The 18,916-nt window shown below is 48.1% G+C and overlaps 1 protein-coding gene across 1 annotated transcript in view; it reads left to right on the plus strand.

Annotated features, from left to right (window-relative positions):
• The first annotated feature begins 6,786 nt into the window (after positions 1 to 6,786).
• LOC119374895 (uncharacterized) overlaps positions 6,787 to 18,916 on the plus strand; it is a 59,623-nt gene continuing 47,493 nt past the window's right edge. The window contains exon 1 of the mRNA XM_037645099.1: positions 6,787 to 8,945. Coding sequence (XP_037501027.1) covers positions 6,787 to 8,945 — 2,159 coding nt within the window. The remainder of the gene's footprint in view (positions 8,946 to 18,916) is intronic.

The following is an 18,916-nucleotide window of genomic DNA, read 5'->3' on the forward strand; positions in this document are numbered from 1 at the left end:
AATAGGTCGCCGTTAACATGGCAAAGAACGTGCCCTCTGTGGCCGAATCATTTCGTGCCATGCGCTGGGGGTCGACGGGTCGTAAGTTCAACTCCCGGTGATGGAACTTTTTCTTCTAGTTTTTTTTCTTTCTGCCAACCCCTGGCTACGCCACTGGTTGGAACCCCAAGGCCCTTAATGCCGTGTTTCCGCAGTACGGGAACCACTGTATTTGCCGCCCTTATAATGTTTACTGTGCGGCACTTGATTGCGTTCGCACTCATCCCTCGCATTGTAACTGTGCGTCGTCGAGGGCTGGGTTCTGAGAAACTGTGGGCTAGACTCGTGATCGGTGAGCAGGTAACATTACACCATGGAACCGGGAGCGCGAGCGTAGCAGCGGCAGTCAACGAGACAGGTTGCCAAGGCTAAACCACCTCCGTGTCAGGAGTAGCCTGGGCCCTGTAGTCATGTTCAAGTTCCTTTTGATGTCTCCTTCTAATAAAAGTACTATCCTCGACATGCCCAATTTACCTTGTCTTGCGAAAGCTACATCCACTTTCTTCGCCCATATTTCGGCGTCTCACTGCTCCAACTAACTTTTTGCAAACGTCGGCTGCGCTTCCCATTCTTTGAAACATTCCAGGACTGTGACTACTAGTAATCTGTCCTCAACATTACTTGGCCTGTCTAGCTCCATCTTGTCCTCTCAATGTTCACTAGAATATAGGCTAACCTGATTCCCCTTTGGTCCACTCCGTTGCTTTCCTGAGTCCTAATGTTATGTATATGCCTACGATTTGCCGTCGTACCGCACACTGCATAGCATCCGATACATTGTTATTCTCCATGTGTCTGCCCCATAACGTAGTGTCGCAGGATGCAGACTCATACTGTCTGTTATGGATTCCGCTAAGACGACTCGAAGGCGAAAGCTATGCGCAGTTGTTATTTTGCCGTGCATTTCATATCGCGCAAACACCACCTTGATCTCTGTTTTTTTTTTCTTTTTTTAGTCCTTCGAACCCCGCGATGACGAAGTGTACGCGCAACTCGTGTTCAAGTTCATACGCACGCTGGCTTTTCGTTCAAGGCCGTGTTCGCATGAGACATTTAAGGCTTTCAACTTAATTATTGCGAACACTTCGCTTTAAAGACAGAGGTACGCTGCTATGATTGGCAAAAGCCTGCGATACATGCTCCAACGAATTCCTATTCTTTGGTGAAGTAAATTCTCAAGAAAAGGCAATAATTATTCTATAGAACACTTCTTATGATACCGCAGCTTCTTATGACTCAACTAATCGTGGATGACAATTTCGGATGATTCAACAATTCGAATCTTTATTGAACGATCCGTCCACTCCCAATTTGCTGTGTATCAGAGCCTCCTCGCTCGTGCTTTTCATATGCATTCATGCGCTTCTGTTGGTGACTTGGGTTCGCTAAGAAATGCGAAGAAGGGCGTTTCTATCTATCTATCTATCTATCTATCTATCTATCTATCTATCTATCTATCTATCTATCTATCTATCTATCTATCTATCTATCTATCTATCTATCTATCTATCTATCTATCTATCTATCTATCTATCTATCTATCTATCTATCTATCTATCTATCTATCTATCTATCTATCTAACGAAAAGACATTGGTAATTTAAGTGCGAGAGCGTTAAGAAAAACCGAAATCGGCAGCGTTGACCCGACGAATACAAAGAATAAAAATTAGTATCCCAGCAGTAATTGAACCTACGCATTCTGCGTGGCAGTCAGCTATTCCACCGCATAGCCACGTCAGGTCTAGAAACTGCTTTGGAAAAAGACCCTATGCAGGCGTAACGTTGGTGCAACGTCGATTATGGTTGCTGTGTTGGCATTCTAATTTTATAACAAAGCAATAAACATTAAATATGTACTGCTATAACACAGGCCTTATTTCAGGTCAACGTAAATTGTGGCTCCAGTACTGGCTCCGCTTTTACAGGAGTCTAATAAGCATTACATTTGTATCGCTATGGTGCAGCAAGCTATATTGAAGCGTTGCTCGACCCCGGAGGAATACCCTAACTAAAGTTACGTATGATATTCGCACCAACGCACCGTAAAATGCACTTCGTTTCCATAGTACTAATGTCTGTGCTCCAACGTGAGTGCTGACGTCGTTACTTCAGATCAAAAATTGCCCTTTAAACGCCAGTGCAACCGACGCGCCTGGTAAGCCCTCGATGTGCACGCTACTACTCCATTTACAAAAGCTCGTTGAACCACTTCGTAACAAATGGCTGAAAGTAAAAAAAAAAATGCAACATAGAACTACTCGCTGACTGTTTCGCATGAAACCGATTACCACAAGAGGTGGGATCTGCTGAATTTTTTTTTCGCTTATTCACCTTCTCTCTATAGCTGTTTCATATTCTGCCTCAGTCATTGTCTGTAGGAAATTCCATATTACCGTTTATTTTACAAATTCGAAATTACCTTTCAAGCTCGCCTGATTTCTGAAACATTTACCATGGCTGTGTGAGCCGCAAATACAAACCAATTTAGGAAAGCAATTGAAAACCAAAAGGTATGGTGAGTACGCAGCATTTAGGTGGAATGCGATGCGGAAAGAAAATTATTGTAAGCATGCTTCAGTCGATGCAAGACGCTCCAAAATTGAGTTCCCCAAATGCAGTGTGCCTTCCTACCTCTACTGCAGCTGAAGAAAGAAGGAGCGTGGTACGAGAGGCGCCTTCATTCTGGTGAAATTTTCAACCTCTCCTCCCGTTATCCGAACTCGCTCTTCTTCTGCTCCAACAAATAGCGACCTGATGCGGATGCCCAGTGAAAGGAGATTGAGACACCTGGTACTACGTAACGGCGTGTTGCGGGATTGTAGGGGAGCTTAGCAGACAGCGACACTGATAACGGGCCTGTCTACGATCATCTATCTGTCCTTCTTTCACGCTCCGTTTGACGCGTTTCCCGTCGGCAGTACAAGCTTAGAGTGCACCCTCGTCAAGCTAGCTGTGGAGGCACAGAGCCGACTGCCTCGCCTCGGTACTCCCACTGGGAAGCAGAACACTGATCCCTTTCTCCAGCGCTGATCGATATAGACGGCGGCACTCTACGGCGACTGAACCAATGCGGCCCGGCATGCTCCTAGTCAGCCTTTTATTTCCTACTCATGTTCCCGTCGTACTACGGTGAGCTTAGTGAATGGTGGAGTCAGTGAAAATACTGGAAAAGGTGAAAATGGGAACTGTAATAAATAACCGACACGCCCCGCGTAATTTAGAGGTGTCAATGTTCTAGACTTTTGAACTTATTGCACATCACGCAAGCAAGTGAAGGTGGAGCTACTATAAAGGTAAACTTGCAAAGAAGCTGGAATGTTCTGAAGTGTTTTCTTTTAATTGAGCTCTTGAAGTGTGCGCTAATAAAAAAGGATGACAGAAAAGGCAGTTCTGAACCGGCACATCTCGTCAAAAAAAATACACTAAGTATATATTAGGAAAGCACAACTCAGAGAGCACTGTACAGAAGCTTTGAGATATGTAGAAGGAAAATATTTGCTCAGGTTTTCGTGGACATATTTTAACCCCCCGAAAAATGCAGCTGATGTTTCGTGATTTTTCATCAATTCAAGCCACCATGCTCACCAGAACTTGTGTTCTGTCTTTATTTCCGCAAAAATGTATTACAATGTTGGCAACCTTATTGCACTCAGAGTCGCTACTCGTTGGTACGGCCACTGACACTAGATAACTACGATTACTCAGAGGTTGGCTGCAAAAGTAAACATTCCGCAGATGTCTGCCTTGTTAGGGGCAAAAAGACTTAGAGGAAAAGAGAAAACTCTTACCAAAATTTAATTTAATATGCCCGATTTTCAAAGCCTGACCGGCTACTTTTTCACGGGTGAGAAGGCGCAATGTGCGCAGCGCTTATTATATGCACTTTAGTGACGTACGCTCGGCGTTTCCAGGAAGTTGTCGCAAGTCTTGAAAGTGGACTGAGGGCACTGTCACCGTGGTCCTGAGGAGCTGTCGCCGAAGGTTACTTTCTTCTTCCTGGGCAACCGCACCGTCTGGAATAATCCGGTGGTTACGCAGCTCGCACTGCTCTGCCACTGCGCTGCACTGACTGTTCAGTTTAGTGAGATCATTTTTGTGTCGCCGCGATCTTTCCCGAAAGTTATTAGTTCTTCCAATAGATACTTATGATACATATCGACTCTGAATTTTTCTGGTCGAATTATCGCATTGGCGCAAACATGACATTGACTTTTAGTCTGTTATTTCGACAATTTGTTGGAAATTATATTGTGTACTAAAGCTCGTACTGCACTTCTCATACATTTCTTTGCCTTTTACTCCTGCGCTGTTACAATACCAAAGGTGGGCTTAAGGCACGGAGGTTGCTCAATGTTAAGACACAATTTTCAGGTCTTCTACTTGCTTGATATAGTGCACATGTTTTTCATGAGGCTCCACTAAAAAGGTAATATTTCGAGATATCTACAGTTCTTAAGGTGACGCAGTAGTTCCTAACGATGACTTGGCATGTAGTCAACAAATAGCAAAAAGGGAGTAACGATTCAAGAAAGCAATTTACGATGTTGCGCTGTTTTGTTGCGGATGCTAACGTTTTACTATTTTACCGCGACAGCGCTAAAGATGCCGTTTCGCAGAAATTTCGGTGTCAGTGACGGTGTCGTTGGTTGCAAGGGAAAAATCAGCGTTGTCCGTGAGCGAAAATTCGAGATAGATGCTGTAAAAAAAGATGATGTACAAATAAACGCTGCCAGCGAGTAGAGGCAAAGAAGAAGAAGTAGATCACGTTCGATCACGGCAACGATGGCTTCTGCCTGAATTATTCCGCGCCAGTTAACCTCATAGCGTCCATACATTTTGGTGCCGAAAACCCACGTGCGGACAAGTCTTCCCTCTACGCACGACGAACAAGACTCTACTTTCGCTTCGCGTCGCGGGCGGTGAGGATTCGACGGATCGTGGATGCGAGGATCGGCGTTGGTGCAACGACATCAGGCAGCAGCACTGCTCTCCCAATGGATCGACTCAAAGGCAAGAGATCTGCACGACGCACGCAGAACACAAAGATTATTCAGGAAGCTCGAATTTTACTAGACTCCGATAGCGTCGACATCGCGAAGCTCACAGCCGTAAAGCAACGACTCTCCGCTAGCAACGATGAGCTGTCTCAGATTAACCAGCAGTATGAGCAGTATATTCCGACTGAACGCATCGAAGAGGAGTATACAGCTGTAGCGGAATACCAAGATGAAGCGGTCAGCATGCTCGCCGAGATAGGTTGCAGACTTTCCCAAATGGAACGAGCACAGGCCGGCCATGCGCAAGCTGCCAGCGGTGAAAGCGCAGCAACGACTTTCAGGCACGAGGCTTCCGCAAGATTTATGGCACCCCGGTTGCCGCAGCTGCAGATCCCAACATTCAAAGGAGATATCGCACAGTGGACAGGCTTCTGGGAGCAATTCGAACAGCTTATTCATCTGAACAACGACCTGACGCCATCCACTAAATTCTACTACCTGAAGAGTTTCATATCCGGTGACGCAGCAACAGCAATCGCGGGTTTGCCCACGACCGAATCTTGCTACGCCGACGCAGTGCATATGTTGAAGGAAAGATTCGGCGATAAGACGATGATTATTCAGCACCATCTGACGGCGCTGAGAAATCTCCCAAGGGTGACATCCGCCAACGACATCCGCGGTTTGCGAAGATTGTATGATGCCACGCAACTGAATATTCGCTGCCTAGGAGCCCTGAACGTGCCGACACTGACGTATTCAGCTATGCTCATCGATATCTTGCAGAAGGCTCTACCGCGGGACATCGGTCTTTCTTTCACAAGAGAAAAACGGCACCGCGCCTTGACAAGGCCCACCGAAGTACGTTATGCTCAAGCCTCCTCGTCGAGTGCACCAGCAGAGGCGTCAGCCGCGTCGGATGCCGAGCTAAATGACCTGTTATTATTCTTACGAGTGGAGCTCGAAAGTAGAGAGCAGCACGAACTGCCACATCAGAGACCTGCTTTGGAGGATCGCTTGGACCGACGAAATGGTGGCATCCCAGCGGCATCCGTATTGCATACCACATCTATACCAAGGTTCAAGTGCTTCTTCTGCGAGATTGATCAGCACGGGAAGCGCAGCTGCAACGCTGATATTCCTCTTGCAGTCAAAAAGGAGCAGCTGCAGAAAGACAACCGGTGCTTCCGCTGCACGTCAAAAGGCCACCGAGCGAAGGATTGCCGCGTTAAGCTTACCTGCAGTTCCTGCCGCGGAAGACACGCTTCCAGCATGTGCGACCCCAATTACAGGAGGGCTTCGACGACCGCAGGAACGCCAGGAAGTGCCACCGTATGCATTTCTTCAAATGCTCTTTCGTCCTGCGAAGACGTATCATCAACTAGCCAACCACCTAGGGACAACGCGGTCTATCTTCAGACATTCAGCACCCAGTTGGTCAACAACGACAGCAGGCAATTCGTTCGAGGTATTCTGGATGGCGGAAGCCAAAGAAGCTTCATTAAGAAGAGGTGGCCAGTAAGCTTAACCTGAAGGTGGTCAGACAGACCCGGTTGGCATTGAATACCTTCGGAAGCACTTGCTCTTCAGCTGCACAAAAGCGGAACGTTGTTGAAATAGCCCTTCGAAGCAGAGACAAGAAGGTTGACCTTCGCATAGAAGCTGTAGTTGTCCCTGCCATTTGCCACGGTGTGACTCTACCATCAACGAACAATGCATTCATTCTAGAATTAAAGAGACAAGGCAAGATGCTCGCGAACGACTACCGGCCTAAGGACGCACCAGACACCGGAATCGGTCTGCTAATAGGTTCTGACTATATGTGGCAAGCAATCACCGGTGAAGTTGTGCGATGTCCAGACGTGCCAGGTCTGGTGGCAATGGAGACAATATTTGGTTGGACGGTACAAGGACCTATCAGTCAGAAGACCCTTTTGGACTGTGGCACTCACCTGCTTGTCAGTGTCTTGCGTGTGGATGCAACCGAAGAGGAATCGACTGCAGAAATTCTACAGTCTTTCTGGCGACTCGAGTCTATGGGCATTACTGACTCCAACGAATGTCTCGCTGACCGGAACATGCTACAGTTTAAGGAGACCGTTAGGAAGTCAGGCGGCCGGTACTCGGTGGCCCTACCATGGAAAGAAGATCGCAAGCATCTTCTAGGCGACAATCGGGACACAGCAATTAACCGGCTCCATAAGCTCGTCAGAAGACTCTCGCAGCATGATGGCCTAATGGAGAAATACGACACGACCATACGTCAATACTGGCAAATGGGACATGCTGAAGTGGTGCCGGAGCGACAATCTGATAATGCCGTGTACTACATGCCGCATCGCGAGGTTGTACGAGAAGACTCACTCACCACGAAACTGCGAGTAGTGTTCGACGCCTCGTCCCATGAAAAGGGATATATGTCACTGAACGACTGTTTGGACAAAGGTACAAACCTGAACCCGGATCTGCTTCGAGTGTTGCTTCGTCTTCGACGCCACCCGATAGCCATCAACGCCGACATCGAGAAAGCTTTCCTGCAGATAGAAATACAGGAATCGGATCGAGATGTATTTCGGTTTCTATGGTTCGAGAACGTGCCCCGTGGTGAAAACGACAACATTATCGAATGGCGAATGACACGTGTGCCATTCGGGTCGACATCAAGCCCTTTTCTGCTGATGGCAACGATACACCACCACCTGGACAACGTAAGCGGTGAGCAAAAAACATTGGCCCGGACGCTGAAGCAGAGTTTCTACGTGGATGACCTGCTCGTAGGAGCCGACAGTTTTGACGAAGGCTTAGACGTGTACGAGAAGGCAAAGTCGATTTTGGAAGGCGCTGCGATGAACCTTCGGAAGTGGAAGACAAACAACGCTCAACTCCAGGAAGTGTTCTCGAAAAGCGAAGAGTGCCTGGAAGGATTGGACAGTACTTCAGCAACGATTCTAGGGATGCACTGGAACACCGAAGATGATTACTTGGCATGTTCTTCAAAGTCTGTCACGCAGTTCCTGCTTTCGGTCAAGGAGGACTCAAAGCGGACCATCTTAAGAACAGCTTCCAGAATATTCGATCCTCTCGGTATTCTTTCGCCTTTCACGATAATAGCGAAGATCTTATTTCAGAAGTTATGGCTGTTACGGATACCGTGGGATTCCAAGTTACCCATGGAAATCGAGAAGGCGTGGAAAGAATGGTGTACTGAAGTTGCTCAGTTACACCTTATTAAGATACCGCGCTACGTCATGAGTCATCCGAAAGAAGATATCACCATGACGCAAGTCCATATCTTCGTGGATGCTAGTCCAAGGGCCTATGGAGCATGCGCGTACCTTAGAACGGTGGACCGCAATGGCAGTTGTGGTACGAAGATTGTCGTGGCTAAGTCTCGCGTGGCACCCATAAAAGCCTTGACCATGCCAAAGTTGGAACTAATGAGTGCAGTTGTTGGAGCAAGGCTACTAAAATACCTTAGGAAGTCATGGGACACGGTTCAGTTCTCACATATAATGTGGTCGGACTCGACAATTGTTCTGAGCTGGATACGGGCACAGCAAGATAAACTCAGCCCCTTCGTGAGAAACAGAGTGGCCGAGATAGCCGACTGCACCGACAAAGGGCAATGGCGTTATTGTCCTGGGGAGCAGAACCCAGCTGATTATCTGACACGGGGATTATCAGCGGCAGTGCTTCGGGAAAGCGTCAACTGGTGGAATGGCCCAGAATGGTTAGTTCAACCTGAAACCGCTTGGCCCATCGAGATCACTTCGGTTGCCGCCCAAGAAAACAGCTACGAACCAGAAACTCTACAGACAGAACTACTGCTACAGACGCAAGAACCCCTTGAAGATGTCATGAACGTCAAGAAGTACAGCAGCTTGACCAGGCTTCTTCGCGTCACAGCGTTGGTTTACAGATTTTTGGAAAGGACGCGGCGCACCCGTGCACCACATACGGGGCCTATTTCTGCAGAAGAGCTAAATATGGCCGAGAAGTTTTGGATAATAAGAGCACAGCGAGAAGCTTTCTCTCAAGAAATAGAGCAACTCTCCAACGAACGCGCGATCTCAAGGCGGTCGATTCTTCATGACTTGCATCCATTTTTGGATACAGAAGGACAACTTCATCTGCGCGGACGCCTACAGAGAGCGCAACTTTCAATTCAAGAAAAACATCCACTGCTTTTGCCTCAGAACCATGAATTTACGAGACTGGTGATCATGGAAGCACATTGCCGCAGTTTGCATGGTGGAGTATCAGCCACACTGACAGTAATTCGTGAGCGGTTCTGGATTGTTCATGCACGCCAGGAAACAAAAAAGTTGATCAACAATTGTTACCTTTGCAAACGATTCCGAACAAAGCCCATGAATGTGGAACATGCCCCACTGCCGGAAGACCGAGCTACTATGTCTCGCCCGTTTGAAGTTGTCGGCATAGATTTTGCAGGCCCGTTATATATGAAACTCAACCAGAGGGAACCCCAATGTACCATGGTTTATATTGTGCTATTTACCTGCGCAACCACAAGAGCGGTACATCTAGAACTGGCAGATTCTCTCTCATCAGACAGTTTTGTACTTGCCTTCAGGAGGTTTCTTGCTCGCAGAGGAGTGCCTATTACTGTGTACTCGGACAACGCATTGACGTTCAAGAAGGCAAGCAAAGAGCTACGTGACATAGGGAAGCTTATCAATGGATCCCCGTTTGCTGCATTTCTCGCCAATCATCGAATATCATGGAAGTTTCTTGTGCCTAACGCCCCGTGGTGGGGTGGCTGGTGGGAAAGGCTCATCCGGTCGATCAAGTCAGCTCTTCGAAAAGTTCTCGGGAAAAGCAGTCTAGGAAGCGAGGAACTGATGACGTTGCTTCAAGAAGTCGAAGCTGTTATCAATTCTCGTCCTCTGACATACACGTACACGCAGGCAGGGGAACCGTCACCGGTGTGCCCGGCTCACTTTCTCACCGGGAGTTCAGTCCTGGCTCATCCGGATCCTAGCCCACGTGAAACTTCAACCTGGCCGCAGACTACTAGGAATGGTGTTATCCGAAAGCTGGAGTATCGTCAAAGACTACTGAATCATCTGTGGCAAAGATGGAGAAAGGAGTATCTCCTGGAACTGCGGTCTCTGCATCGGTATCCGCAAGGACCTAACCGAAGTTTAACAGTAGGCGAGGTCGTACTACTGCAAGACGACAAAAGGAACCGGTGCTTTTGGCCGCTAGGCCGAATATTAGAAGTACACCCTGGTCGTGATGGACTGGTGCGGGCTTACACCATAAAAACACAGAACGGAAAAGTGGTTAAAAGACCCGCTCAAGCTCTGCATCACCTGGAAATGCCCACTACATGCGCGGCGGGGCAGGATGTAAAAAAAGATGATGTACAAATAAACGCTGCCAGCGAGTAGAGGCAAAGAAGAAGAAGTAGATCACGTTCGATCACGGCAACGATGGCTTCTGCCTGAATTATTCCGCGCCAGTTAACCTCATAGCGTCCATACAGATGCATATAAATAAATAATACAATATATTCGGTTTAAGAGTGACCGGGTATTCGAACCTGCGACCCCTCGCTCCGTGACGCGATGCGTTTGGCCGCTCGGACACCAGGCGTACATCATCTAACGTACTAACGGCGGGCTATTTATATACACCATTTACCGTTGGTGGTGCGCACATCTCGGAGGCGTGGCAGAGGCTTGACTGTCAGCCGCGAGAAGGCGCAAAGGGCCCACGGGCGCGCTTTCAACGCCACCGCCCCTCCGCGTTTCGTCCGCCGCATGCATGGATATAGGAGCTGGAGGGCGTCCGCACTTTGGCTTTGCTCGTGGCACGGTTTAGCTGTGCAGCGAGAACCGAAGCCATGCTAGCGATTCGCAAGGGGATACGAACACAGTCCGATTACTTCAACGCGTTCTACTATCGAAAGCGAAGCTCAAGCATCCTCCAAGTCTGTTTTTCTGAAAGTGTAGCCTAAGGTACAGCCGGGAATGCTTATTCAAATGGCCGAAATTTTAAACATTCAGTAGCTTTGCAAGAGAAGAAGTGTGGGCGAGTTCCTAAGGCCCCATTTAAAAGACCTCTTTGCTTGACCGGTCCTGTTGCTCAATCTGGTGTGCCCTCCTAATACTTTCTCAATGTATTCAGTGGGTTGCTTTTCATACCTGTGTGTTTCGAATGTCTTTAGTCATTATTAGCGAAGGGGGTGAAGCGCCAACAAGCCCAAACTACCGAAAGAAGCTTCGCAGTGGATGCGAAAATGCAAATGAAACGACGACGTGCTCCAAACAGCGGCCTGTCCTTGGTCCGCTTTCCGGGGGTAAAAACAGGAAGCAAATAACTCTTGGAATGCAATACTGGGGGTCCTCGGCTGCCATTATGGTCAAAACCCTATTTGGCCATAACCTTGCGTTTTAAAAAATGGCGGGACAGGCCCGACGGAGCAAATGTATGGGGCAGCCTTGGCGCCCCCTCAGACGATTGGGGACGCGGCCACCACCCCCCCTCCCCACAACCTGCCCCCCTCGTGAGCAACGTCACAACGGGTCGGGGCCGCGGCTTTGGAGTCTTAGTTGTACCAAGAGGCGAAGCATTCTGGGGGGGGGGGGGGGGGTAGGGGGCTGTGTACACATCAAAACTGATTTATTGGTGCAGCGAAGGCGGAAGTCCACCTATGCACCGTACATTGTGGCAGTGCACCCTATGTCTAGCAATATTTAAATTGATAAGTAGGGCTGTTAAAGTTACTAGCCTGGGGGCAGATGAAGGTCGGGCTGCGAAGCCTTCCTTTTTTCCGTGACTGCAGCCCCTAGATGGAGGAGTATCTCAGCTTCTATACCGTAACTTAGAGAAACCTTGGCTGTCACAGTTATTCCGTAGCCCACAATTTTGACATCAGTGATAGCTGGCTTCATTCACTAGTTCATACATTGAGACGCAAAACAGCCACATTAAAAAATATCTTAAATCAATCCGAAACAGAACCGTAGCCATTAGTACGTGAGCTGTTGACATAACCGATCTTGTGCGCCTGAGTCTTGTTTTTGTTTTTTGTGTTTTTTTTTTTGTAAAATTCCTCATACAAGGCTTTGGCAAGGCCGTGCCTTTAATCTGCCCATGTCCGATACGTCAGCCCTTGAAGAAGACACATCGACCAGCCTAATATCAGAGAAAGTTTGCAACGGCTAAAACACTTTTCAACATCGGTGCTATAAATCAACCTATTTTTAGAAAAACCCCAGGGCGCACTTCCCCAACATTGGGCGGAGGCTACGTTTGATATAAGAACACGAAAGTGGTGCGGACAGGAGGATCTGGATAGCTTTTTGTCTCATCAAGGAACACAGGTTCGTAGAAAATTGGAAATTTCAACTCGCTTGTGCCTTTGGGAATTATTTTCGCAGAACTTCAGCTGTGAGCTCTTCTGCAACAGCGACCGCCTCAAGGAACCAGCATCAAGCAGGCAATCTTTTCATCCCATTTTTGTAAAAGCTTTTTCTTTGCTGCTTGTTCTGTGCAGTTTACACACGCGCAGTAGTGTTCCCAGTATTTTCCTGTTCCGCAGACGAGCAAAATTTATGACTGAACGCCTTGTATTGAATGTTGCCGACATGCACAGTCGCGGCCACTATTAGAGGGAACACGGAGCGGGTGACCGCGCTCCGCGGAGCGCCACGACGGGCGCCGCGCGAACTATTGCGGCGCAAGCGCAATCAGCGCGACAGGCGGAGTTAGCTGCGCGTCTTCTTCTACAGTGAGTGCCTCCCACTGCGCCTCGAGCGGCGAAACCTAGATTGCGCGCGTGCTTTGGAATAGACAATCCCTGTATCAATGGCGCCTCAATAGATACTATTCTAAATCAGTTATGAAAGCGCGCAGGCATGCTGTACGCCTAAAATATTAACTGCGCCTTTTACTTCTAAATGTTCCCTTTGGTCACAGAGGGTGGGTTTCAGGATTGGCATGCTAAGGAAGTAAAAAAATCACACGCCAAACAAGAGGTATTGATAAATCTGTGCTTCAGATTTATTATATATACGATGAAGCCAAGATACGGCTGCAAATGAAGCTTAAATGATAGTCTCCTTCCTTTCGGAGACAATCGAGGCAGCAGGGTGGTCCGAACAAATGACGAAGGCGAATTTTAGTACCTGGTTGCATCTCCCCCGGAGGCAATCGCGACAGCCATCCTACGTGGCAGGGGAACTGTATAACGAATCCACAAGGGTGGCATCCAACTTAAGGCGTTCCCATTCAGCGTGGACTGCTCTCCAGAGGCTGTCCCTTGACATTCCATGGAGGGGCTTGGATGCGAGTGCCGCTTTCATTTGGCCCCAAATATTTTCAATAAAATTGAAGTCTGGTGACTGGGGCGGCCACTCTAAAACGGCGATGTTGAGCTGGCGTAGTAGGGCTTCAACTTTCTTCGAAGTGTGCGCAGGCGAACGGTCGTGTTGGAATACAGGACCAGCCCCGGAGAAGTGCACCTTTGCAAGTTCGCGATGGGCCACTGTGGTGAAAATTTCGCAGTACTTGTTCCCTGTGAACTTGCCGTCGATTCTCACAAGAGGTCCGAGACCGTCTTTTGTGATCATGCCCCAAACACTTACAGTTGACCTTCCGCTTTTTGAGACTCTTTGTAAGAACCTGGGTTGGTACCTGCATCAAGGAAAAAAAAGAAAAGAACATTTGAGTGTCTAGACTACCGATTGTGAACGCATAAAATAAGGAAACGTACAGATAGCTGAAGCCGTTACGAACTTGTTCAAGCTATGTTTAAACGTGCAGTGTATAAAATGCGTTTACCATTAACCGCAGTCTCATAAGTCGTCATTGCGTTCTTCTAAGCGATTTCGGTGCGCGGTAATAATTCCTAGGTGGTCAAAATTATTCCGGAGCCCCTCCCCTCCCCCCCCCCCCCTACGACGCGTCGCATCGCCTCTGTAGCGTCGGCCGTTAAACCTCATAAACAATAATAGTCATGAAAACGAAAGCATCCGGGAGTCTCGAGGTGTATGCATGCAAACGGAATGACACACCCATTTAAACGTATTCAGAGTACAAAATTGGAAGCCCATGCTGGAAGCACATTTCTTTCTTACAAAAAGCACGTTTGCAAAAACACATTCTCGTGTAGCTTACCGGGTGTTGTCAGGGCGCCAAATACGGGCTTGCTGATCGCACGATGTAGTGAACGTGCACTCGTCTGTGAAGACGACTTGCTTCGAATCCTCAGTTGAACGTTGCGCATGCTGTCGAGAAAACTACAGCCGTTTTTCTTTGTTCTGAGCGCGAAGAAGAGGCTTTTGGGCTGCAATCCTGCTCTTCAGACCCGCTTCCCGGAGGCGTCGCTTGACCGTTGTCACGGATGCTCTCAAGTCGAGGGTATTTTTGATTTGCTGAGCAGAGAGACCTGGCTTCACGGCTGCCGCCGCAAGGATCCATGCATCCTCTTGTTCAGTCGTAACTCGAGACCTCGGCGTCCGCGGAGCATCCTTGATCCGGCGACAAGATTTAAATGCTCTTACGATCCTGTTGACTGTCTTGAGCGTTCTTCCCGTCGCTTCGGCGATTTTTCGCTGCGACCCACCCTTGAAGTAGAGCTCGACGATTTCCCAGCGCTCATTCTCAGAAATGCCGGAAGACACTGCTTTGACGAAATGCCACACTAAGAACACACGCAGCCCCTTTTAAACTCATAACGAGCAGAGTTTTATCAAAAGTGGGCGTAACTTTCGTCGCCTAAATGCGCTGTTTGACATGTGAAGCATCTAAGGCACACGCTGTTAATCTTATGCCACGTGCTCTATTTCCTTTTGTAACCAAGTGAAATTTCAGCGACCAACTTCACTTTGCGACGAAAACGAACGTCTGAAATTCGAAGCCGAATACGGGGTGTAACATGAAAGGCGCACCCAGATAACCCAGTTCAAATACTTTCTATCGAGCTCCACAGCTACAGTATTTTGAACCAGAGCGCGTGCGGCGAAGTGGGAGGCACCGTAGCAGACGACGCGCAGCCAACTCCGCCTCTGGCGCTGATTGCGCTTGCGCAGCAATACTTCGAGCGGCGCCCGCTTGGTGGCCCGAAGAGAGCGGGCACGCGTGCCGCGTTCCCTCTAACATTGGCCGCGACTGTACATAGAAAACTGATCATACAGTCTATGTTGTGCGCGTTTATTCTCGAAGCCATTAGCTAGCAGCTTTCGAGTACTCGTTGACACGCAGCACGGGATGTGTCGGCCTCTAAAATAGTCACTGTTAGGATTATTCAGAAATCAGCTAAACTGACCCACTTACCTTAGTCGGTACCGGTAGGTAAATACACGTAGCGCGAATGATACAGCCGAAGAAAAAAATGGGGCATTGTGGGAGTATTTCCGCCACACAACTATAATCGTCATCTGGGCTGCTCGCGTTTCCTTTACCAAAAATCGTATTCTCGTAAGTTTCCTATCGAGGGTGCTATACGTCAAGCTGAAAGTGCGCAGGCCCTTCGCGACCGGGAAGTCCCGGGTCCGCGGAAGTCCCGGGTCCGCGGTGATAAGGCACGGAGAGTACGCGAGGCCGAGGACGATTATAGTTGTGTGGCAGAAATACTTCCCAAACACTAGATTTTTAATAACAGCGAAGCTGTCTATGCTCGGCTTATCCCCGTATTGCATTAGCAAAATATATCATCATCACCATCATGCCCGCCCGCACCTTCTTCGTCGTCTTCTTCATGTTCTGCTTTGCTCCCCAACACGTGCGGCACTGTTAAAAGAGATGGAAATACAGAAACAGAAAAAAAAAATATATGGATAGACAGAGAGAAGGAAGGGAGGAATAGAAAGAGAGATGGAAAGAATTAAAAGGAGGAGGAGGGGGACGTGACGTAAGGAATGACGTAACGCTTGTCACGTGACATGTTCTTGCCAGTCATGCAAAACTAGCCACGTGACACGTACCCACCCAATAAATTACATAAGATTAGTCACGTGACATATTCCCGCCAAACCCACGTTATTTAAGCGGGGCAAGGACGTGGGCTTGGAGGGCAGCTTCTTCCCGGAACACTAGCTCCGCTGTTGGTTCGAGCCTTTCTCCACTAGTCCAGACCGCACCAATTTTTTTATTTTTTTAAATTTTTGCTGAGTGTGAGGCTCGTGCGAACGCATACCCTTCTTTTCCTTGCGCTCGTTAGTGGCGCTGTTAGCCAACATCAATAGGTATTATCATATCATAAACAGATGCGTTGACAGAGAAACGATATTAAGTATTTTTGGAGCTCCGTATACCTTGAAATGCAAATGACAATAAATAAAGCTAACATCACCGAATAATGGCTTCAAGTCAGGAGCCTGCCTGCTAGAATCACGTACGGGTGACCACGCTACAGCGACCGAAACAAGGCCCTAAAGCCTGGCCGTGTTTCCGCCCAGGCGGACAGCTATACGCTCGCCCCGGGTTCAAATGAACGAAAAAAAAACGGTTAATCCCTCCGTCATAGGAATCGGTATAACACGAAAGTGAAACGTGTCTTCAGATAGGTAGTACAGCGTTTATTGTGCATTGATATATGAGAGCTTGTACAATGTCTCTTGGTGTATGGCAGCTATTACTCCGTTAAAAACCAAGGACGCACGAAACGAACTCACAAGTACACTCAGGACGAGCGCGAACTAACAGCTGTTACACTTGTTACTTTGTCGTGTTTGAGCAGCGTGCTCCTTTCGCGAACGTGGCCGCTGCAACCAAGGGAAGCGACCTTCGGGCGCTCTTTCACGTAAGCGCAACCTTTGCGGTGAACGCAGAAGACGTACCCCCCCCCCCCCCCCAATTACGAAAATGCGCGCGCGCACGCGCGACGACGCCCTGTACGCAGGCTTGCCCGCATCACATCGAGCGCGAGCGGGGCGACCACATTTAAAGCGCCCCTTCGGGCCGTCCGCGCCATCTCGCTGGTGATAACGAGAACACTTTAAAGGGCCACCGAGCTCTCAGTACCGCCAGCGGTAAATGGTGTATATAAATAGCTGGCCGCGTTTGCACCGAAGAGCGTACGCTCTGTGGCCGAGGCCTTTAGCGCTGCGCCCTGTGGAGCAAGCGGTCGTGGGTTCGATTCCCAGTGACGGAACGTTTTTCCTCAACTTTGTTTCTTTATGATCTTTTAGAGTACATTTCACAACGTCATATCCGCGACGGAAATACGTCAGTGAAGCCTTGGTGGCAGGGTGTCGGAACGAAATGTTTTTCGTTTCGGTTTTAGTTTCGTTCCACCGCAAAAATTTTCGTTCCATTTCTGTTCAGGAACGAAAAAAAAATGTTCCGTAACGGTTCGTAACGGTTTTTTTTATGGAAAAATTTGAAGTTAAGGTAATCATAACGAACATTGGATTTGTGATGTGGTTACTTACCCTGCTCTTAGGAAAGTGGGACAAGGGTAAATGTTCTTCAGAGGAGCGGAAGTAACTGTACCACGAATTTCTTCCAACTAGCACAAACCAGTATTAATTTCAAAGTCATAGTATTTATTTTCTCAAAAGACAAATACGAATTATTTAGTGGGCTCAATGCTTTGTGTCAAGGGAGTGAGCACGATCTCAGAAGCAGCACGTCATTGAGTGTACTCTCTGATGTGCGAGACCGCTGTTCTGATAAAGAGATCGCCAGGCCTGCGCGACACACGCAGCACAGTCATAACGAAAGCTGGAAGAGCGGACTTTGTAGAGCCCGCTGGAGGGTCTCTTGGGGCAATAATACAAGTACACATGCAAGGTACCCACTACGCCATAAATGATCCCAATTCTTCTGAAGTAGAGAAGTTCCCACTATGCCATTTTTCGCCATTCTTCGGAGTCTCGTGGTACACGCTACACATCTGTAAGGCATTATGTGCACTTTGCTCTGTGACTGATGATGAAAAAAAATTATGGCTGAGCACTTTGCAGTGGGTGGGGAGCAGTGTGGCGGAATGGGCGCCTCCATTCCATTTCAATTTCATTGCGGGGAATTAGAACTTGCCGCAATTCCATTCCTTTCAATTCCTCGGAATGAAAAAAACTTAGCCCATTCGCACTCCGGGAATGGCCGGGCAGTTCAATTCCATCAATGTAATTCCTCCACGTAAGAAAGGCACCTTGATAGTTTTATTGAGTTAAGAATGAACGCCCCATAAAGCTGATGTGATTGGATGCATTAAGAACTGCAACAGTACGCAAAACAGGTTGCCTAGGTCGAGGGATAGTAGCTTGATTACATATCTCGTGCAGTACAACCATCCTACTAATTCCCATAGGGGCAGTTCTCCCGCTACCTATAGTATTTGGATGGTCAGCATGTTTGAACGAATGGTGGTGTTTTAATATTGTTTATGCTTAAATGTGTTAATGCTAAAATGACGACGTAGCCTATTTTTATGCTGACAAAAGTAGTATTCAAGAAGACTAAGCAGTTTTGTCACGCGTCTGGAGCGGTTGTGAATAGGGAGAAAAATAAGATTTGGTTATTGAGGAATAAGACCAGATCTGCTGGTATTACTTGGAACAGTGCACCGCTCTGGTACCTTGTGCCTTTGTATTGAATACGGAACACTGGGCCGCACTGCTCGTCAGCACTCACGCTTGTCAAGCGCTCCTCGCAAGCATAGAAGCACTAGCGTGGCACTGTGGTGGAAGACCCGACTGCCACGCAGAGGGCGCGGGTTGAAATGCCATCCGACCCTAGAAATTTGTTTCTCATTTATTTTTTTTATATCACGCGATAGCGGTCACGGACACCGGCGGCGGTGGACAACTGTGGCGCCAAAATCAGCCGTTATGATATCATAACAACTTTCGCTGTAGCAAACTTCAGCGCCGACAATGCCCTCTCTACGCTGGCCTGCGTGAC

The sequence above is a fragment of the Rhipicephalus sanguineus genome, chromosome 11 (genome assembly GCF_013339695.2).
Source record: "Rhipicephalus sanguineus isolate Rsan-2018 chromosome 11, BIME_Rsan_1.4, whole genome shotgun sequence".
NCBI lineage: Eukaryota > Metazoa > Arthropoda > Arachnida > Ixodida > Ixodidae > Rhipicephalus > Rhipicephalus sanguineus.